We start from the raw sequence: 23,453 nt of genomic DNA, 5'->3' as shown, positions 1-23,453 counted from the left end.
TGTCATCTTTCTTTATACCAAAGGTATTAAAAACCATATGTGAAATCGCTGTGGAATCTTAAAAGTACCAATGCAACAGCCTCTAAAATGTGTATTCACTCAAGTCTTTGATGACTAAGTGTGAACTACTTGTTAACCTTTAAAAAAAAAAAAAGCATGATGCAGCATGCATGAGTATGAAAGCTGTCGGAACCTCTACCATAGCAACCTTTTCTGCAACAGCCGTTCTTATTTTATTGTAGTCTGTGGAAAGAAAGAAAGTAGAACCATAAACTGTGTTTAGCAGAATAAATGTGAAAAAAATATTTATTTTTATTGACACATTCATGTATATATATATTATCTATACATATATATATATATATAGATAGATATAGAGAGGGAGACAGAAAGGGAAAAAATATATATATAAACCAGAAGTGCACAATGACAAAAGCTCTGATCACTGTCAACAACTGCATTCAGGGGGAATTGACTTCATACAGGCAAAATGGGGGGATAAACACTAATTTGGTTGCAGATACAACTTGCATTATCATGCCAAGATTGTAAATTGAATGGTTACAATTTAGCTCAACTATGAAATTCTTAATGCATATCATAGCACAATGTAGGACTAAAAAACTGACATGCACAAACACGACAGGATTGTCTCATTGATTGGATTTAAGTGTACAACTCTTTTTTTGCCAATATACTTTAAAAAAAAATGCAGTTTCCACATTAACTATGGAGAAAGCTGTCCAAAAATAGCATTTTGTAGGGTGCCATCATATATGTACAGTAACATGACTAATATGTAACTAACATCAAGTTGTTACAGCTCATCATCCTTGACATAAGAGTGCTACATAAAATACACCTGCTACATCAGGTTTGTAATAAGATGCGTCATAAATGACAAAGGATGTGTTTTTGGGATTAAAAAAACTCTGCAGTTGTGCAGATTTTCATTCAGATTGTCACAAATCATCTGTTTTCTTTGTGTAAAGTGCATCAACATAATGAGCATGGCAAGAATAAAGACCAGACCCACTAGCTTCACAACCTGATTTTTCAGAAATGTTAAGATAAAAGTCCCACTGTGAGTTAACTCAGCTGGTCTTGGTTGAGTCCTGTTGTTTACTGAGCAGGGCCTCCAGTAGACGGAGCTTTGCTTTGAGGTTCTTATACTGACAGTACTCCTCCGCCATCGGTCCACGGTCCTCCTTCTGACAAACCCTTTTAACACATGGAGGAAAAAAAGATGCGACACATGGCAAAACTTCAGTAGTTTCAAATAACCTGCAGCAGCTTCCATAACCGATTGCTAGTCCCTTTGTTGCCTTACTCAGATAGCTTTGTACAGTGTGTATTGTAATCAAAAACGTACTGTATTTACTTTGGAGGACTAACATGTACAGTACAAAGGATGTGTACAGTTCAGAGCAAACGTCTATCTCCTCGTCTCTTTCCTGAGCTCTCTGTGCTGTATTAACGTTAAGTGAGTGTGCATTACACTGTCGTACCATTACGATAGAATTTCTTTTGTGGATGTTTTTTCTTTGTTTTTCACAAGGCATTGTTAAAAACCAAATGGTCCAAGTTTATTAAAAGACAAAATAAAATTCAAAGGCCAAGTAGTGTGGATGTGCTGATCGTGTGTTTTTTTGTGTATGTAACCTTTACCTGCCGGTCTGCTTGTAGAAATGGTCCTCAAACTTTTGGAGTGCTTGGTGAAGCCTCCGCTTCTCTAATCGTGCTGTCCTGAGGTGATCCAGCAATTCTGATCTGTCAAGAAAAAGTCCAAGAAATACTTAGATTGTTTAAATTAGCTGTAAATGTGTGTACTTATAACATGCATTACATAATAAGATGTCATTTGAAAAAGCTTCCTGTTTAAATATCCTGTAATTCCTTATGACAAGAGCAAATTGCTTCAGTTATTTCTGAATGGTAAAATGAAGGGAAGATCACACCATAGAGCTGTTGATGCTATACAGACACACAGTACCTGGAAGCTTCATGTAGTGTTGCCATGGTGATGATCTGTGGCTGGAAACACTTCACCTCCTCCAGCGGGGAGACCAGAGGTGTTTCAGACGTTTCTAAGGAAGGCAGATGCAGTTGCTCATCTGAAGACACACACCTGGGAGATTTCAGTTGGAGTGGCTGCAGCCTGGGGCTTTGCTGTCTGGGATGCTCTTCATCAGAGCCCTCCTCTTCTTCCTACACACACACACACACACACACACAGATCACAAATCGAGAAAATAAAAAACGAGAAACAGGGTGACAATGCTTGTTCAGCCCCCATAACACAGAATACAATCTATTTCTAACTCTATTCAGTTTGGAACCAATCATAGTACGGTTTGTATTTCAAATGATTAACACCTAGTCAAAGAACAGCAATATCTCAGCAATATATCCCTTGCCATAATTTATTTAATTGACTGGACAGAGGGCTCTCAGTAGTTGGGTGTAGCTCTTGTATCTGGCCACTAGAGGGCAAGAGAGTGACACTCTTCTGTATGCCATTCAGATTTTCCCAAGAGTAAAATAGAGTGGGCTTGTGTAGTTCTAGAGATAAAAAATCACTATTAATTGTTTACTCACAATGGTTGTGATGACTGTTGCAGCAGCTGAGGAAAGCAGCAGCTGCTTCAGAAGACGGTACTGATCGTAGAAAGGTTTCATCAGAGTCCGCTCCTGCCTGGTACTCTGGCACACACAGATATAAAAGAGACACAAACAGAAAACACTATGTTATTGTTGGTCATACCTTCATAGGAAGAAAGGGAAACAAGTGATTTAAGGAGAAGAGAGAAACATAAGGGAGTCACCCAGAGTGGTCTTACCGGTCGTCCGTGCAGACTCTCAAAGTAAAGCAAACATTTCTGCAGATTGGTTTTCTCCATAGTCATCTGGAAAGGGGACATCTCCTGTACATACAGACACATTGAAAACTGTTAATCAGTCTGATTGACAAATGTCATAGATTATCATAACGTTTTATTCTTTAGTGTTTATTGATCAGTAACACATACATTTTCCCCGCCAGCCCAGGAAATCATACCACCAACCTCTGTTACAACATTTGTGTGTGTAGTGAAAACATTTCTGCCAACCTTAACGCTGTCAGGCAGGCCCAGCTCTCGCCGTCTTTCCTTCAGTCTGTTGGTTATAATGTTGACAGTTTCCTCCACATTTGGCTTGGTGTTACTGTTGTTGTTAAATTGCTGCTGCTCAATCCCTGTAAGTGATGCCTCCCTCTGGTCTATGTTGGTCCTACACGTTTTAGCTCCCTGTCTTCTCAGACCCCTTTCAGATTGTCTAAGCTTCAGATCTTAAATAGAAAAATATGGTGACATGAAAAAAACATAAAGACCATGTGAATGTTAAATGTAGTACATTCATTCATATACTGTATTTAAGTACAGTATTCAGGTACCATTTTATACTACTTTACAATCAACTACATTTATTTGACAGCTGTTGTTACTTTTTAGATTAAAAACCAATATTGTTTTTAACATTTTTGGCTTTTGACCCCTGGAGTGTCTATTAGGGCAATACGGTTGCCTTTTTAGTCACCTTGTATTTTGTGTAATCAAAATACTATGCAGTTATACATCAAAAGTGTGAAAATGTGACATAAAAGAGTCACAAACTTCCCCTTCCCTTTTGGTTCAGGTTCATCTGGTTCTCAGTTGAATCAGTTTGCACATTTGTTTGCGATGTTATTAGGTTAGTCAAAACACAGTCAAGCAACTAAATGTGCTTCACTACTTTCAATAAAACAACAAAAAAAATTGCAAGTAAAGACACACAAGTAAAGACCCACAAGTAAAGAGACATGCAGTGTTGTCAGTTACAATTGTCTGGTTTCAGTTCTGACTGTATAACAATACTTAAATTTCACTAATGCAACAAATATTTAATGTGTATTTATTTAGGGTTAGCTCTCTCTATTTTTTACCTGGTTTCCACAGATGGCAATCAAAGGCCAAGCGTTGGTTGCCAATTTCTTGAAAAATGGTTGCCGATGGCAGTCCGTTACTGTCGACCCCTGCTTTAAGTACATTTAGCTGATAATACTTTTAGGAATATAACTGTATGAGAACTTTTACCTATGTAGGATTTTAACTGCAGTTCTTTTACATGTAATGAAGTATATCTACATTGTTGTATTTGTACTTTTATCAATCTGAGTATATCTTCCACCACTGTAATTTTTTAACGTATTTGAGTGTGTGTGTTTGGTTATAAAACTGACCTTTAAGCTGCTTGCGACTCTTAATGAGCTCCTTCATCAGTCTGGCCATCTCTGGATGTGCTGTCTTATCGTTGTGGGCCGGCTGAAAAAAAATGTCTAGGTCAGTTTTAATTTTACAGACATTTTATTCTGTATCAGTTGTGTAAAATGTAGTAGTTCCCATGCACCAGTAGAGGGAGTAATTCACTGTGATGTTTTCGTTGAGCATTCACAGCATCATTTTAGAACTTAGAAGTAACTGATTCACATTGAGCCAAAAAAGCTCACTCTGCGGCAATCACTTCCAATATAGTCATGACACAGGAGAAGCTTTCTCACCTTATAGTGCTTCTCCTGTTCAAAATGCTCCTCAAAATGCCTGATCCTCTTCCTCAGGGTGTGAATGTGTCTGTTGAGCAGTGAGATAGATATAGAGTCCTCGTCTGGCTCTGTATGGATGCTGCTGCGAGCCCTGGAGACAGAAAGACATGTACAGTTCCATGATATGATGTGCATTTAACTAACATGGTAGCCATTCAGAAATCCTCCACTCTGCATCTGTACAGCATTAGCGCTGTGATATTTCCAAACCATTTCTCATTTAAGGATGTAGAAGTAGAGCAATAATATACTACTGAGACTATACTATCTGTGAGCCAGTATTCTTAAATAAAACAAGTGAGGAGGCAGTTGTCTTACATGTGTATGTGCTGTAAGCATGGTGGAGAAGGCGCTGTATCAGGGTCTAGGTTGTAGCGCAGGCCGTGACTGATGTCAGGGCAGCGCGGCGAGGGAACGGGGCAGTCGCTCGTCATAAAACGAGAGAGGAGTGGGCTGGTTTTAAGGGCTGGTGAGCTCAGCAGGTTGTCTTTTCCTGAATTCCCCTCAGAAAGAATGGCGGTGGAGAGAACAAGACTGGACTCTGATGAATGAGGGGAGGGGGTATGTACTGGAAGAGAAGAAGGACAAAATATAAACTTAAATCTCTAATAATTTTGACTATTTCACATTAGTATGTTGGATTAAAAAAGATGAAGAAGGGAGAGAAAAAGAAGGAGAATCAGAGGAGGACAAATAGCTCTTTCCTATTCAAGCTACTCATATGTAATATCTTCCCAGGGAAAAACATAATTAGGTCTGTGATAAGGTGAACAACACATCTGACATGGAAATAAAGAACGATTATGACAAATATTACATATTATTGAATATATGTACCAATTCATCATGTCACAGGTGGCTGTGCAGTGATGCAACAGTAGCAGCACCATATCTTGGTACGCCGTTTATCAACTTATCAAGGAAAGACACACCCAGCTCTGGGAAATACTGAAGCCCATAGCTCGTTGTCAAAATTTATTGGCTGTAATTTAACATGCACCAAAGGATTTACAGCAGCTAGGAAAATGCTCTTAGTGAAAACATATGATGAATTAGATCCTATAAATAACAGCACTAATACAGTAAATATGAAGTGTGGCTCTTGCACTGACAGGGTTATGGGTTCTAGTCCCAATGAGACCCCCAAGCTTAAAGTACTGTACTGAGAGGTGCTCTGGAGTAATTTGTCTAAATACATTTATTACAAAAGTAGACAAATTAAATTAATTGGGCTTTTACAACCCCTAATAGATATTAACATGGAAAGTTCAGAAATCATTATATCAGCACGTCATTGCAATCGTCTTACCAGACGGTGATGAGTCGACCTGATCATGAGCCGGTGGAGATAACGGCGAATGGAGAAGCAGGTTGTGGGTCAAATACAGGCTCTGCCCTTCAGTAGAAAGAGGCTGTTGCCGGGCAGGTAGGTTATCCTGAGCTTGGGGGTCTACCAGTGAAGGCAGGGGTCCCAAGTCAGCCTCCAGGGCTTGTAGCTTGAGGGAGGGGCTCTGGAAACAGAAGCAGAACATTGCTTCAGGGATGCAGACGGTCAGCGACAGGAGAAGTCAGAAAGATGCGTCGTAGTTTGCTTGGAGGGAGTCTTCAGCGTTTCACATGCTGCTCAGGAATCTTGAGAAGTCCCGTAAAAAACATTTTACTCTCTCCTATGAAAATAAATATTCTGGTGCTGAAGCGTGGTTGGGCAGAGTTGCAGGCTGAGGTGAGATGAGTGGCTGCCTCGTCCTCCTTAGAAAGGAATGAGTCAGAATACAGTGAAAATAGCTCTGTGAGCAGGCTGCTTTCTCGGGTGGCTGAAGTACAAGGAAAAAACTTCTCAAAAAGCAAAAACAGATCTTTGATCAACCAAGGCTCCCAGTCAAAAGCAGACAGAAAAAGGCATTACAAGCAGTACATGTGAGGTGGTGCCTATTTTCAGTAAACAGAAATCCCTCTGCTGTAGCTCGCCAGCAAGGCATTCAACCAGCTAGTCAACGATCCCACTGAGTTTTTTCAGTCACTGAGTAAGATTCGTATTGTGCATCAGCATACAACGTGGGATCCCTGATGAGCAACTCACTGTAATTCCATTAGCAGTATCGCTGTGATTCCCAGATCACCTGAGCTGCATGTTTGTAGGCATGTGAGTGTATGAGAGCCTCCAAAGAGATTCCCTAAATCCACATGGTTTTCCTTCTGACTGGCATTCCCGGCACTTGTGCTGCTGAACTGCCTCCACATGGATTATTCAACATTCACGGAAGAGAGGGGGCAGCGGGAATACCACTCATGTTGGTGCGTGTGGTGTGGGTGTGTGTGCAAGGGAGGAGAAAGGTACTGTATATGACGAGGCGTTACCACGGCAACGTTGTCAGACCGAGCTAAGGCGTCTAGCTGATGGAGGTGCGGGGAGTCATGTAACTGGTTGCCTTTGTGTGAGAGTGCGTGTGTGTGTGTGTATGTGTATGTGTATGCAATGAATTCTGATGCACAGTGGGAATTAAAATTACAATTGAGCTGCACAAACAATATTCTGCGCTCAGTAGGAAGGTTAGAATATTATGTAGCTTTCATTTTGGGTTTTTTTGTTCCTTTAGGTGCTTTCTCAGCTTCATCAACAACAACAGCAGCAGCAGCAGCAGCAGCAGCAGCAGCAGCAGCAGCAGATAAGGGCTTGGCGTCTCCTTTCTCACCCTCCTCGGCTGTTCATTCATAAAAAAAAAAAAAAGACACTGCTTTGTGCGTCATGCAGAGGAGGTGGAAGGATGGAAGGGAGGGGAAGGAGCGAGGCTGTTATTACTGAAGCAAAACACCCACAAGCAAGCAAGCCTACACCTATAACAATACACACACACAGGTGCACACATAAAACCACGCAAGAACAAATACACACAATCACTGGAGGTATCAGCTGTCCTGTTGTCATAGATACCCTCATCCTTAAAGGTAAAATTAAAGACTGTGGGGCAGGAGAACTTACGTCATGGCTGTTGTCCCTGCCTCTGCAATCATTGTATCTGTCAGGAGAACCACTACATCCTCCTCCTCCTCCTCCTCCTCTTCTCCCCTGAAGGAACAGACAGCATAGGCACTGATGAAGTCTCATTCCCGAAGCCCACTTACTGAGACACACACACCAGCGTGGACACACACTCACACACCCACGTGGACATGCAAGAATATCTTATTCACATTGACACATATAGAGATATTCTTTCCTTTAAAATCCACTTTTTTTAAACAACAGTTAAAAAGAGTTTCTTTGACTAAATATATATTTTCAAGTTTAATTCATTTTAAAAGTAAATAATTTGTCTAGGCTGGAATGATTTTTTTTCATTATATATTAATCTGGATACCCTCTTAAGTGTAGGTGTGAATGAAGACTACCAACACAACTGGTTGACATCTTTCCTTTCCCTGTATCTTTTTAGTTATTTAGTATTTTTTATTTTATTGTGCTTATCGGCCCCCCATGAGTTGTCCTCAATAAAGCTTGAATTGAAATTTGAATTTAACCATATCACTTTAAAACTTTGTTTTTGATCCAAAATCTCCAGTGGACAGACTGGATTTTAAGGCTAGTTTTGATGTACCTGTGTGTCACAAGACTAAGGCTACAACCGCTCAGACCTAGCTATCATAGAAAGAATTCACTTAAAAAGGGAGCCAGTTGAAATGATTTGGAGATAGAAGAGATGGCTTTAAAAAGACCCGTTTACCTTTTTAGACACTGTGGTTTGGGCTTCTGTATTGTCCTCTATGCAGTGCAGCATGCTGAAAAAACAAAATTACGTCAACAATGGGCAAATACAATAAAACTGCATTAAATATAAATAAACACTGTTTCTCCACAGACTTTAATTTCATTTTTTTTCAATTCACATTGTGGTCTGTCTGTATTCATAACCAATAATGTATCATGTATAGCCGCTTTCATAGATTTGAGGCCAGACAGTCATCTGGAAATGCCATTAAGGTTATGGCTTATTCATGTCTGACACTAATGAGGCATTACTGAGAAGAACAAAAAGTCAGTGTGCTACTATGCCTGGGTGGAGCTCGGCTTCATGTGAGCCCCTGTGGCAAGTCAGTGTTATTTGGACTGGAATCATATCAAAACCATGACGGAGAGCAGCACACTGCTCTGATAACCTACTTCTGAACTGTCTGCAGGGCTGAGAGATGAGCTGAACTGAGAGGAAACATGTAACATCCAAATGAATCAGATCAAATGAATCCTGAAACATTTCAACTGACCCAAAATCATTGACAAAGCCCCATTTGTTAATTGATCTTGTCTTTGACTTGATATTGTTTGAAGCTCTGTTAAATTTATTTTTATTCCACTTGGATGTCATCTGTCAAGACCAGTGCAAATGTCCTTTTGTATAGATTGTGTGCCGAAATGTTCATCTCACCTCTCTGTGTGCTGAGTTTGTGTTTGGGTGCTGCTCTGTGATTCATTCTCTATGTAGCAGTCTGAAATAGATGATTTCTGCCCTGCATCTGTGGAAGCCTGAAAAACAATTCAGTCCAGGATATATAACCTTCCACTCACACAGCTAAAAAGAATCCACTTCCAAATATTGAAAGCATAGTTGTGCTTTATTACTTAATTTAGGGCTAAACACTCCACAGAGTGTATTTTGCACATGCAGGGAGCCAGCAGGTGTCTTCTAGATCTATAAATAAATGTGAAAGATCATAGAAAGAGTTGTCCCTGAATGATATTCACAGTTAGATATGTTAAACACTAGAATCTGGAGACACAGTTTAATAGACTGGAGAAAGGAAGAGAAAGAAAGGAAATTTGAAACAACAAAACAGAATAAGAGAGCTTAAATAAATATAAGAACGATCAACAATGCACACCGTTGAACAGTCATCTTTAATGGTTGAAGAAGGTGTTCTTCTATCGTCTACCTCTTCCTCCTCTTTCTCCTTTGATATGGAGGTGGACGGCGGCATCTTGCACTGTGAAAAGGTCCTGTTGATAAAGAAAGGTTTGAGGAGGAAATAAAGGGGCAAATGTTACACTGCTGTCAACTTGTCAGATAATTTAAGGTGAAAACATCCCAAGTGCAAAATGGAACAAGCACTAACCCTTGTGTGGTACACTCCAACTCTGGTGGCTCTCCCTGGAGCCTTTTGGATGGTGTGCTCTGGTGTGGGTGTTGCTCTGACCCTGGGTCAGGGGGACAGGAGAGCGCACAGCTTGGCTCTGTACTGTCACTGCTCTCCTCCATAACTTCCTGGTCGCGACTCAGCTTCTGAATGTCAGCGCTGACGTCAGAGCTGATTTTTTCACCCTGCGCCAGTGTGTCCTGACTGTGGAGAGACACAGTGAAAGAGAGTGAGACTGACAGAGGTGTGCACACACAGAAGAAGATGAGGAGAAATAGAAATCCCACTCGCTAATGCGGCACCTTTTATAAAGTGTTTATAAGTAATAAATAACACACTAATGATTAATAAATAAATGACTAATGCTTTATAATAATTCACAAGATTGATGTTGATAAATAAAGGGATTTTGGTCCAAATGCTCTGTCGGCCTTTATATCAAAAGGTAAGGGGCTGAGCGGTCCATAGTTCTTCATGAAGAACAAAAGGGCAGACTATAAAGACAGTGGCCGTCTTTCAAAGAAAATGTCACACTGGAGGAGGATAACTGCAATGCAAAGGGATTTTCACAATCCGGCAACCTTTGTTAATTTTTTTAAAATCATTATTTATTTTTGATCTTAGTATTAGTAAAAAATAATTAGTGTGCACATGCACACGCTCACACACAGTTACATACAAGCGCAGATACCAACACACACAGATATACACTCACATAGAGCAGCACTAAATAATATAGGTGGAAGTAGCCAAAAAGGCTGAGACAAGACAGCTCACACAAATTGTCAAATAAATACAATACAGCTGCAAATATTCATACTCAAACACTGTTTAAACGCTGACACGATCACAATTACTGGTGAGAAGTTCAATACTGATTTTAGAAAAACGTAGCTACATATCCATGTATTGGCAAAGAAACCCCAATACATGACATAGATTTCTTGACCTACATCCCTAGGCTTGACTTCAAAACGGAACACCTTAGGCATAAATTAAATTACTTACATAAGAGAGACTCTTATTATAAGATATTGTTGAATTAAATAGCTTACTGAAAACCCTAAATCCTTTCTTTTTTTTAACTGAATTGTTATTGGTAAGAAACAGAAAAACAAATGCTTGTTTTGAAATCAAACTCTTTGTAGAATAAAATTAGACTTGAATCAATATTGGACTGTGACGTTAGTGAGAAGGATAGAGGTGCAGCCATGACCACAAGTAACAGCATGCAATTCTGGAGAAAGAACAACATCCCCGTCACAAATCCCAGTCTGGCATTCACAGAAAGGCCAATTCTTATTTGTTAATGCCAAATATTTTTAATAAAGGAACCCTGTAAAACGTGGTTACTTAGTCGGGATCCTGTGCTAATGCTCTCGTCATGAAGGTAATAAATAAATAAACACAAGAACATACATATAATTACATTTCCACACCCCAACATGTTTTGTAGGAAAAATGGCTTGGACCAATAAAGAAAAGGAAAAAGGAGAAGGTATGAGCCTTGGATTTTAGACAAAATATTAAATCTAGAAAGACAGAAAGTTGGGATGATGCAGCGTCTTATGCCTGCTAAACAGATGAGAGTGGGAAGCTGTTAAATGAAAAATTATTGAATTAGTTTGCCGTGTGACTCGAGTGCTAAAAAATAAAACACTTTGAAGCAGTGAGAACACACAAAACTGGGACAGTATGCCTTCTACTTGAAGCTGGGTGTGATTGATTTTAAAGCTTCTTATCTAATATCTGTAGGAGTGACCATGTCCAAACTGTACATGTTGTATGAAATGACCTGAAATAATGTGCAATGACGCTACAGTGGGCATCTGATCAAAACTCCTTATTCTGTACAGATGAAGATGTTCTTGCTTTGAGCTATATAGAGATATTGCCTCAGTACCTGTTTTTATTAAACAAGGTGAGGGCCAACTGACGGACGAAACGGGCAGCAGGAGATGTGGAAATAAATACAGAGCTGTGGCTCTTTATGTTCTGCTATGCAAGAGCCTGGACAGCTTCCAACCCTCTCTCGTGTCCACATACACAGTCAGCACATCTCATGCCGCCTGTTGGACCTGTGCAGCTAGACAGACACGTGTGTGAGTAGTTAAATTACAGTCTGGTTAGACATCTGGCTGCCTGCCATGCTGCTGCCTTTTAATATTTCTGTGACCTTCATATCAAATGTTGCTGATAGTTCACACTAGTTCACATTAGTAATACCTTATGCTTTTTTTAACTTAACATTTTCATGAGTCCATTGAGGACAGATCTGTTTGCAAAAAAGAACCCCAATGCATGCCTGCTTAAAATTACAACAAGAAAGGGTCTTTATCTCTATTAGCTTCAAACAGAACTCCACAATTTAAAATACAAGACACACACATACTCACATATAGGGTGACAGCCAAAAAATGAGTCAGTAAGTGCATGTGAGTGCCATGTCACATGCAAACAAGGGGGGCGGACAAAAATAGAACATACGCAAATGTCATTTGATGTCTGCATCCTTGTGGCAATCCACATTCACAATTAAAAAAAATAGAAAACATCACAGTAGCCTGTGTGGGAAAAGTCCACCACAAGCAGATGGCAGCTGGAATATAGATGAGATTTGCCATTTTTACACTCCTCTGCTCCTTCAAGAAGCAAAACTGCCATTTTGACTTGCCGTTAGACTGAAGGTCAGCTGTACAAGCAACAGCACTTTTCCCTGTTGACTACAGATACTGGGTGTCACAGTTTTAGAAGAAAGGTTTGCGACACCGTTGTTTTTGTTTTTTTACTTCCATGAAAAGAGTGCAAAAAACAAGATATATGAAGAGAGTGGCTTGTGTATATCTATTTCACATAAATGTTCACTGATAGAGCTGTGGTTCATGCGGAAAAAAAGGTGCATGGCCATAAATAATAGCTATCTATCTTGTGTAGTTATAAAGTTACTGATGCTAAGATAATGACGGTAAAGTACCTCTTGAGTTGACATTGGATCCATATTGTTTGGTTAAAAGTACCGGTCGCTGAGACTGTAGTGGTCTCTCCTTCCAACCTCTCCACACTACTCTGCTGTGAGTGACAGCTGCTGGATCGGACCTAACAAGGACATCAAGAGTAAATACACACATACAAACACCACCATAGACATTTATGTATATACAGGGTTTCTACAAAACATATTTAAAACTTTTTAAGACCTTTTTAATACCACAGAAAGTGCAATTTAATATTGTTTTAGCAGTGGTCTTTACCTAGTTTGTAAAGTGTCCTGAGATAACTTTTGTTATGATTTGGCACTATAAATAAAATTGTATTGAATTGAATTGAATTGAATTGAAAGAGAATTACAAAAAGCCAATAGAGACAATAAGGCCAATAACTATTTATTAAGAGTATGAATTTATTAACAATATCACATTTTTGTCGGTGCTCCCCAGCTGAATATGAATAATTGCCAGTAATATAATTACTCATTATAATCACTCAACATGAACTGGAAGCAGATTAGTGGATAAGTGGATAAGCTCCCTAGCTACAGTGGCTAGCAGTAGCAACAATGTTTGATCGTGCTGACTCAACTGTGGCCCTGCAGACAAAATAGTTCAGTTTGTTGTTAAATGCTGTCATTATATCACAAAGATGTAATCAAGAAGTGTAAAAATACAGACCACGAAACAATCAATGTCACAATTTCTGTCAAAGGGGAGAACATTGTTCACCTCAAAGTGTGAAAGAGCAGATAGAGTAGGAGGAGGAGGTGAGGAGGCCACTGTGTCCTTGGCTTGAACTGGGATTGGAAAGAGAACCTTCTGGTACCTCAGAAGACGGAGCAAGAGGGCATTACACACACTCTGCTCCTCCAGCATCCTGGGTCCTGCAGGAACACTGCATATAGAAGAGATGGAGTAACAACAAAACATTTGAGAGAATGTTGTTGCGTGAGACACACTGTAACAAATACTATGTAGTGTGTTTTCAAAATGGTCTTCTGTTAAGTCTTGTAACAAACATAATGGAAAAGGGTTCCATCTAGTGGAAGGAGGCATTTACAGCAAAGTTGAATCAAAATCTAACAATTTCTCTCGCTGACCAAGATAATCTGCCAGGCTGTAAAAGCTTGTAACACTTTACTTTGTAAATGGCAACTTCTAAATTTAATTTCAGAGATATGTGCGGCTGCTGGTCATAACATTTTAAAATATGGAGGAAAATGCCACCTCAGACCAAAATAGTCTTTACATGTTTACCTGGAGGCAGCTATTTGTGAGAATTTTGAGTATTAATAGATTCGTGTTTACATGACAGGCAGGTCAATCGGAAATGACAGGAGAAGCCTGCCACATGGATTACGCAACAGATACATACGAGGGCAACAAGCTGTTAAGAGGCTTGGATGACAAATATGCATGTGTTATTGGGCGGGGGCCAAAGACACTGTCACACATGCTGCATGGCAAGAACATGTGCTAGAGTGTCTGTCTTTTCAAGTGACTTAATCTTGGAACAAGCAAAAAATAAAAACAGAACAACATACTTAAACGTGGCTTAAATGCTAACAGTCGATTTGTACAGCTGTTTTCCTGCATGTACCTCTAATTCATTTTCTAATATTTTCCATGCAAACCATTATACCATTACTCTCGTCCTCGGTTGTTGTTGTTGTTATAAAGCCTGTAGAACTAGAAAAAAAAGCATAGAACACTCTCCGACTCTCTAAAGCTACCACAACCCAAAACCACCCCCAACTTTTCCAAGCCTCTGCTGCCAACTCCATACCCCTTGACCAACTCTTCTTCCCATGGGTATGCCGACATTTTTCCCTCACATGGACAACTTAATGGCATGACTAACACCACATTCCACTGACATGCCGTTAAGTTTCACAGAAAACAGAGCTTGCATGGACGAGACTAGGCGGTCAATGGACAGGGGAAGAAAGGTTTGAAGGGTTGTTGAGTGAATACGACAAACCCTTTCTACTGTGGCAACTGAAAAAATGGGTCTAACAGTAATTCTGTCTCCCTAGAGATTATGTTTGTTTACAGTGATGGCTACATTCTGTAAACAGGAGGGGAGAAGCAACTGACAAAATCCTGTTTTATCGTTCAAACAAACAAACAGACCAAATGTTTTTTTTCTACATCTGGATCTGAGAAATATAAGCTTGAAGAGAGACTATATCTATTAATTATCAAGGGAATATTGTTGCTCTCATTTGTTGAAGTCTAGATTGTTGAACTTGATTATGCTTTTAGAGGAATCAAACTGTAACTCTCTCTTTAAAAACTATGCGCGAAAACCAACATTTTAAATGCCACTAAACTGTCTGCTCAAATGTAAGGTCAGAGTGTAAACGCAGCCAGTACTGATTTGACTTAAGGTGATCTTGTGTCCCAGTACAGGTATGCAGAGGATTTGAATTCAGCATTAATAACGGCAACTTACTGAAATATACAAGGACCAAAGATGGTCGCCAGATTTTCCGCAGGCATGTGATTCGATTGGCTGTGAGCAGCCACTCTAGACAGGAAGTGGATAAGGTAAGACAAAATAATGAGGTTGTCATCAGGGAGATGGCAAAGGTTTTCTTTCAGAGACTGGTTCATCTCTGTCTCATCTGCATATCCTGAAAATAAGCAAAAACATCAAACAATATTTATTAAAATGCACTTCAATCACTAGATTGTGTTATCAGTTAATACAAATAATATATAATCCTCAGATTCACATTAGTTTGTATGTTAACATACTGGACACGGCACTTTTTGGCGTTAACCATAGCATTAAATTGAAGAATATAAGCAGCCTAATACAAAAAAAAAACACACGGTTATAAATAACTATCATATAAACAATAATTAATTGACTTAAAGACATCATTTGGTGCATTTCTCAATAGTTCCTGCATTTTATTGAGTAAATAATTAACTGATTACTTAAAGCATAATCATTATGCTGAAGCTCTAACTTGTTACTGTAGAGGAGAAGACATTGAGAGCAGATTAATTTATACTCAAGTATGTTCAAGATGCTATAGACATCTCAGCAGGACAATGGTAGAATTCTGCTCCGGTGATTCCAGAGGTACAGTGGCATTTAATTGAGCTCAGCAGTGCCTTGTTCAAATCTAAATACCACCGATAACAGTGTTAATTTAACCATGCCTACAATTCCACTCTGAAAAAGTTGACGAAACTTGATCCCAGCAATGCAAGTCCAAAATGCTTTCTTGGTAGTACCTGTGAGGCTCAGAACCAGCTGCTTGCGCTGGGGTTCAGGAACTACGGGGGCGGGCAGCTCTCGAAGGAAGAGTTTGAGGAGCGAGGCCACAGTGGGGACATCTCCCTCTTGCTCCAGGTCCAACCTTTCTCCATGGTCCCACCGCTGCCTCAGCTGCCTGGTCCGCACCACTGACCCACACAGGCGGAACAGACCTCTGTGGTGCATTCCTGTGATAAGAAACACGTAGATCCAATCAGAATACATGCAGGTGATGTTTGAGTATTGTTTTGAGAGAGCAAGATAAAGACAGGTGGAAGTAAGGGAAAAGGAAGGATGGATGTGAAAAGTGATTGAAAGAATGGCACTGGAGTCAAAGAACAAGAGCAGCAATGATGTGCCTCAATTACCGTTCTTATCCAGGAACTCCACCATGTCTCTTAACGCAAGGGGTATTCCACGGACCATCTGCCCGTCCTCTCTCAGCGTTTCAAAAGCAACACCAAACACATACCTGACAGACAGTTCAGGCTCTGAAACCAAAGTGGGGACAATGGGCTCTGGGCTGACCTTAGCACTGGGTCTTAGGGTTCTCACTGAAGAGGGGTCACTCTGCATTGAAAGAGGATATGCAACAGTTTACTCAAATAGAGAACTCAAATTTTCCTGTCATTAACTTACTATTAGACACATTCCTGGATGGACAGAGGTGTTTAAGAAAAGTACTGAGGGCCTGTCATCTCGAAACCCCTCCTCCGTCTTACGAATATGAGATCTAACGTTAGTGTCTGTTAGCTGATTGGCAATACAATTATACATTCAGGAAACAATGGCATTGCTCGATAAAACAACACGTCCAAGAATTATAAAATTTAACTAACTTTAGAAGCAACAACATAAGGTAGGATAGAACTTCATTAATCCCGGAGGAAATTCTTGTTCCAGATTCAAAACTGCCCTAACATTACAAAAACAATAACAAAAGAGCATCAAAAGAAATATATATATATATATAAATAAAGTAGCTAAGGAGTAAAGTGCAAATGACAAAACATGATGTAATAAAGATATACTGCAAATGATAATGAACATAAAGAAGACCATGGCATTGAAGTTGAAAAATATTGCTTGCACATGATGATGAAAGGTACTGCATATTATATTGATATTATTATTCATATATGGGTCAGTGACATATATACCACAAAAAAAATTTTTTTCAAAAATGTGAAATAACAGGCATAGAAATTATTGACTTTTGTTCTACTAACTCCAATCTTTATACAAACATATGTTGTTTTTAGATTTTCAATTGGAATCACAATTTATGTAACAATTTGTTGTAATAGTGCCTAAAATCGTCATATGGTGTGACATGAAAGTAATTGTATATAAACTGAATATGGGGTATACCTTTCTTAAGTTACTCACTTCATCAAAGTCATTTATCATAACTAAACTGTAATCCATTATAGTTTTGTGAAAATTAATAAAACTTGTGTATTATTTTCTAAATCATTGCTCAATGTGAGACCTATGCCGTCAATCTTTAAACATATTTTCTATTTATTGTGACAAACCTTGCTTTAAAATTATGAAAATATTTGTGACTCTTGCTGACACTATTTTCCATGTATTCCATGAACATTTTCAAGTTTTATCATTAATGAAGGTTTGTTATTTTCACAATTTGTAATGTCACACCAAATGATATAGTGTCACACCATATGATAATGTCGCCATGTGTCAATGCAAACCATGAAATAATCCTACTCATTGGTGAGTTCTGATCACTAATATGGCAGGAAACATTTAACCACTCTTAAATGCTGGGAGGTAATATTTTAATTAATATTAAAAAAATATTGATTATTTGATATTTAACAATAAAACAATATTAACCATATGAACATATATTTGTGTATCAAATGTTATTCCATTTCAATTTAAAACAGGTCTGCAATATGTATCAATATAAGTAAAACAAACACATTTTTTTCACATCATATGAACTGTGAACATACAGGGCAGCTGGGTGGATCCATTGATAATTAAATGCATCTAGACTTCATTGTACATAAGCCAGTCAAATTTGGAGAGAGTAGCAAACCGACTGCCTTGCTGAGGTCGTGATATGCCACCAACAACTTCCTGATCTTGGTAGTAAATGCAGTCTCGCCTATTTGGCCAGACAAAACCATTTTTGTCTCCAAGTTGTTTCATGCAGTTTACCTGCAGCCCCTCCATACTGATGTCAACAATTTGCCCCACATATGGTTTTCCCTCATACTTAAGTAAGACAAACTGTCCTTCGGTGTATTCTTCATCTGAAGTGGTGTCTATATCTTCAGCTTGGGCCTCTCCAATTGATGCACTTGGTTGGGCACTTGCATACAGCACCTGAGTAGAAGAGCTTCAAAAGGAGAGAGTTATATTTTATTGACATGATTGTCTGCAGTGACTGCAATAACTAGCTTCTACTCCATTAAATTTGGTTTGCACAATTTACAAATATGTAGGGTTTGTACTGACTGGACTGGCAGTGAAATGTTATCACCAGCAGGTCCTAAAGTTAGCTAAATATGTTATACTTACTGGGCTTGGGCATCTGTAGTGGGCCAGCTGGGTTGGACAGAGGGCACTTCAGCAGCTGAGCCACCACTTCAAAGTCAAAGGAAGAGATTTATTTATTTATTTATTTATTGTAAAATGTAAATAATTTAAAGTCATAATACTTACTCATCACTTGTCTTGTCACCTGGCACCTCACCAGGGGATACATGGTCAAACTCAAGCTGGTGCAGCTTGTGACAAGTGCACATCCCTGGATGCTGGCAGAAACAACTAAGATCTCTGTAAAATATCTTTCCTGGAGCAAAAGACAGAACTTGGTGTGTACTGCTGATTCCAGTCACTGGGCGCACTGAAGGAGGGAGCATTTCATCCATGGTGGAGATCTGCTCTTCTTCAATCCACATGATGGTGACTTTTTCAGAGGACTTTTGTAAATACTCATACAGATCTCTTGGTGTTTGTAGGTCACTGCCTCCAAGGACAAACATGTCTGCCTTACGCTTCAGCACTCCTCCCACACCATCAGGTGCACCCTTCCCATGGGAACGCTCTGAAAAGTTCCAGGTGACCCTCTTGAATCCCCATGTATAGGGAATGCTGCTCATGAGGAAGCAGTTTGATCGATTTCGGTACTGGGTGGCTGGCCCATCACTGAGGACATGCAGGGTGTCGATTGCATTTTCATGTTTTCTTCGGAAATCATCAATAACTGGATTGATGTGTGCCCACACAGCACGCTCATCATGACGCAAGGACTTGGAAATGGTGGCATAGCACTGGGAGCTACTGACTGAGTAGGCAACTCCAGTATGCATTGTTGCCTGCTGCCTATTGCCACCGAAATGAAAGGCCTGAATCTCAGTGTTGAGTTTACACGCATAGTTCTCTGAAAAGTCTATGTGTAAAACCATTTCATTGGGATGGATGTTCTCCTTGATGTGTCTGAACTGTTTCACCTGATGAAGCCAGTTTAACTGATGACTCCCAATTGCATTGAGCCTCTGGTTGAACACACTAATTAGCTCTCCTACTGTCCCCCTTTTCTTCTTCTTCGCCCAGTTCTTGTAGCTTCTCTCTCCCACTACAACATCCTGCTTCTCCCACTGCTCCCATGTTGCAGTGTCAGCTGGATTGTGATCCTGCAGGTTGGGCTTATCATAACAGCACTTTGTGCACACACGTTGCATGCATTTTGTATTTTCAGTATCACATGTGATACCTGACAGCAGAGCTGACAGGCTTTTTGTCGTGATCAAGCCTCTGCTTGAAAGAGCATCAATTAGGAGCGAGATGTTCGCATGTTCCCAGCAGGCACATGTGTTGCGGTCGCTGGACCTAGCCTCTGTGACATAAAAAGGTTTATATCTTATGAACTGTCTGTAGGACAGCTGGTGCTTTTTTTCACATTTTTGCATGTAGGCCTTGTGAAGGTCCTTTAGTGAGGAAGTCAGCACTCGTCTTTGTCTTTTCTCTTTTCTGCCTATTGTGTCCTTCTTCCCAGGAAGCACTGTGCTATTTTCATCTAACAGCAGGAAGGATTCCACCTGAGCCTTTTTCTCATTAAGTAACTTTTTACTCTGTGGCGAGTGGTATTTTTCTCTGACTGTCAGTTTTGTTATGATTTGCCTTGCACTTTGCTTCCTAAATTTCTCAGCCCTCTTCTTTTCTTTGCTGACTTTTCTCTGGAGCCTTTTGTTCTGATCCTTCAGTATACTTAATGATTTTTTCAGCTTCTTTATCTCTTCAGTGTGTGAGCTTGGTGGTGGAGATGAAGGTGGGCTTGGTGGAGGTGATGTAGGACCTGGGACTTGACCTGGGACTGGACCCGGGTCTACCTGGATGTCTCCATCATAGATGGAGCTATCTGGGGGAGTCATGTTAAGTAATGCATTTAAATTTCTTCTTTTGGCTCTATATTTTGTTTGAGAATTTCTCCATATCTCCCTCAGCTTCTCTCTTCTTGACGGTGGGAGAATCTGGATTTTAAATTTAGGTATCTCCCCTTTTTGTTTCTTTTCTTGATATCTGTTAACAGAGTAACAGAATGGTGTGAACATTTTAAGAGTTGTGGGCCAACTGGGCCAGCAAGGCTTGTTGCATCATCAGAAAATACATTTTATTTTAATAAATGTATTAATTTATTAATAATTAAAAATAATACTACATTTACTTAATTTACTAATCAATAATTTAATTAATGTATCTAGTCCAATGATATTTTAGGTATCATGTATTGCCAGGCTTCAAGATAGCTGCCTCAAGGCCTTTTTGATCAACAGTGAAAGTACCCCTTAAAACCTCCCTACTTTTCTTTTCTTTTCCTCAGCAACTCCTCTCTCTTTGCAGGGTCTGAATTCAGTCTCTCCCTGTATTTCTTTGTCCTCTCTGCACTTGTCATCATTATCTGCCTCAAAAGAAAAGGGAATATATGGTTTGAGAGATGAAGACAAAACATTGTTTGGACTTAAACATTATTCTAAGGTTTCTGTGAAGGGATCTGCTGTGTCTGTCTGATAAACTAGAAACCTGTATCACAGAATAAAACTAAATGAAACTAAACTAAACACAATCGATTGTGGATAATTTTATAATATAATATAATTATTTTATATATAATTTGGTGTGATGATGGACTTAAATACATGTTTACAATGACAAAACATACATTGGACTTTGTTATTTATTGTTATTCTGCAGGAAATTACAATTCATACCATGTGGTGTAATAAGCAGACATGTCACACCATATGATGAAGTGTCACACTATATGACGTTTTCTGCACTTAGCACAACCTTGAGTCTTGTAGCTATACATTAGCATACAGACAACATGCTAGTTATTAGAAAGCAGCATAGATTTACATGTAATTATGACAAAATAGTAACATTTCTTTCGCATTTTTATGAAAAATGTGTCACACCAAAAGACATCTCGAAGTGGGACTTTTGTCAGAGTGCCAACAAGATCTGATTTATTGTAAATATAAAAATGATGACTCACCTCAGGTTGTACAGTACTAGCAATAGATTGCTAGTGTGTGTAACTTTGCTGAAGAAGGTCCTCTCCTTCCCAAGGGTGTCAAAGCAATTGCCCGTTAAAATATCCCAAAATAGTGTCACACCATGTGATTTTGGTTTTTGGGACAAATTCTTTTTAATTATGACTGACTCAAAACATTATGCTTGGACTTTGAAACGAGTCGGCTCACAAATAGACATGTTTATTATTTTTTTGCATTTTTTTAAATAATTTTTGCATTTATTTTTCTTACTTTTATTCAAGTTCTGACTTTGAGAAACAAGTGCCGGACAGTCACACCATATGACTTTTGTTGTGTTTGGTTGATGATTTTGAAAAAAAGAGTGATGAACTGTTTTACTGTTGAGTATGTTCACATAAAGCATAATGTTCTGCACAAGATTGAGAAGGTTTTTTACAAATATTTTTTTCTTTCATTCACGTTTGACACTGAAGACAGCAAAATTGCCATGTCACGTCATCCACCCATATATGTGTGTCAGCTTTCCTTCCTGCAGGAAGGGGAGGAGTTATACAGTTTGATGGCCACATATTGCTAAAGTTAACAAATACTGCATATTTTCATGTTAAATCAAAAGCTTTTTTTGTGCAAAGTTCCTTTTTTCATTTATTTTACAATTATTTCGAGACATTAAACGGATACAAAATAATAATAATTACATTATAATAACTAATTAATATTAAACTTTTTTTAAACCCGAAGGAAACATTAATATATAATTAAAATCAATTCAAAATCGAGAAATAAAAAATAAGTAAATAATAACAATAATAATAAAAATTTAAAGAAAAGATTGTTCGGAGTTTCTTGATAATAAACTGTAAAAAAAAAAAAAAAAAAAAAAGGTGCACTGTCCCATTTATACCTACGTTAATAACCAGCATGTTCAACTGTCCTACACAGGTGTAATCAATTGGGCAATCAACTCGCAAACACCGAAATATGTAACGCGATAACTCAACTTGCTGTTGAGCTAACTTGCGTTAATTGCTAACTTACACAGAGCGATACTGAAGCACTCGCTCCCATTTTTCAGCTCACCGGACCGGGACAACTCTCCATTTCTTAACCGTAGACATATTTCTCCCTCCTCGACGTGATGCTCCACTCTCAGAAACTCTCGGAAAGCCCGACGCTCGACGAATAATGACCGCCATCGCCCTCACATCTCAACGTCAGGCTCACAATAAGAGGATGAAATACTGTTTAAAATGGAGCACCCGTACTCCCAACCGTTACAGTTAGCTCAACTGAAATTTTGTTTATGTTGCTAGTCACGTGACACGCACGTAACCATGGTGACCTGTGATTAGGGTTGTCAGCGTTTGACTGAAGGAGGAGGAGGAGCAGACTCAGGATGTACAATCGTCAGTCGACTTTGGCTGCGGACTGAAAACTAATTCGCCCAGAGAACAGTTTGATAGTTTCCCTGTTAGAGAGACATTACGCGGAAAATAACACGGTCAGGTTAAGATGTTTTTCATGTTTGCATTGGCGCTTTTGCCAACACTGTGCCCGTTTACTGCCCACAAATATGGCCGCAAGCGATTTTCTGTTTACTTCTCATCTCATCTCATCTTCATCCGCTTATCCGGGGTCGGGTCACGGGGGCAGCAGCTTTAGCAGGGGACCCCAAACTTCCCTTTCCCGGGCCTCATTAACCAGCTCTAACTGGGGGATCCCGAGGCGTTCCCAGGCCAGTGTGGAGATATGATCTCTCCACCTAGTCCTGGGTCTTTCCCAAGGCCTCCTCCCAGCTGGACGTGCCTGGAACACCTCCCTAGGGAGGCGCCCAGGGGGCATCCTTACTAGATGCCCGAACCACCTCAACTTTTCTGTTTACTTGAGATACAAAAAAAATGTCACAAACATTG

General features: G+C 39.4%; 1 protein-coding gene across 1 annotated transcript; it reads right to left on the bottom strand.

Annotated features, from left to right (window-relative positions):
• Nucleotides 1-60: 60 nt before the first annotated feature.
• LOC310954013 (protein FAM13A-like) lies at nt 61-22,685 on the bottom strand. The gene is made up of 21 exons (XM_083923297.1): nt 22,579-22,685; nt 16,375-16,576; nt 15,985-16,194; nt 15,191-15,371; nt 13,465-13,630; nt 12,720-12,841; nt 9,725-9,949; nt 9,494-9,608; nt 9,040-9,137; nt 8,341-8,395; nt 7,599-7,685; nt 5,928-6,129; nt 4,937-5,186; nt 4,577-4,709; nt 4,259-4,340; nt 3,111-3,328; nt 2,841-2,924; nt 2,599-2,703; nt 1,994-2,208; nt 1,669-1,770; nt 61-1,221 (listed from the first exon to the last, which is right to left on the bottom strand). Exons 1-21 carry the CDS (start codon nt 22,606-22,608, stop codon nt 1,095-1,097), a joined length of 3,009 nt encoding a protein of 1,002 aa, XP_083779423.1. The 5' UTR covers nt 22,609-22,685; the 3' UTR covers nt 61-1,094.
• Between the last annotated feature and the right edge of the window lie 768 nt (nt 22,686-23,453).

The sequence above is a fragment of the Echiichthys vipera genome (genome assembly GCF_963691815.1).
Source record: "Echiichthys vipera genome assembly, chromosome: 11".
Lineage (NCBI taxonomy): Eukaryota > Metazoa > Chordata > Actinopteri > Perciformes > Trachinidae > Echiichthys > Echiichthys vipera.
The sequence above is the reverse complement of the archived record's forward strand: the minus strand, read 5'-3'. Positions and strand labels throughout refer to the sequence as shown.

Excerpts from the sequence above, each read along its gene's own strand:
- LOC310954013 (XM_083923297.1), bottom strand. The coding sequence starts at position 22,608 with ATGGGAGCGAGTGCTTCAGTATCGCTCTGT. Across the intron at positions 7,686-8,340 it reads AAACCACAGTGTCTAAAAAG|GGGAGAAGAGGAGGAGGAGG; the intron begins GTAAACGGGTCT and ends CTGTTCCTTCAG. Across the intron at positions 6,130-7,598 it reads GCAGGGACAACAGCCATGAC|AGCCCCTCCCTCAAGCTACA; the intron begins GTAAGTTCTCCT and ends TTCTGTTTCCAG.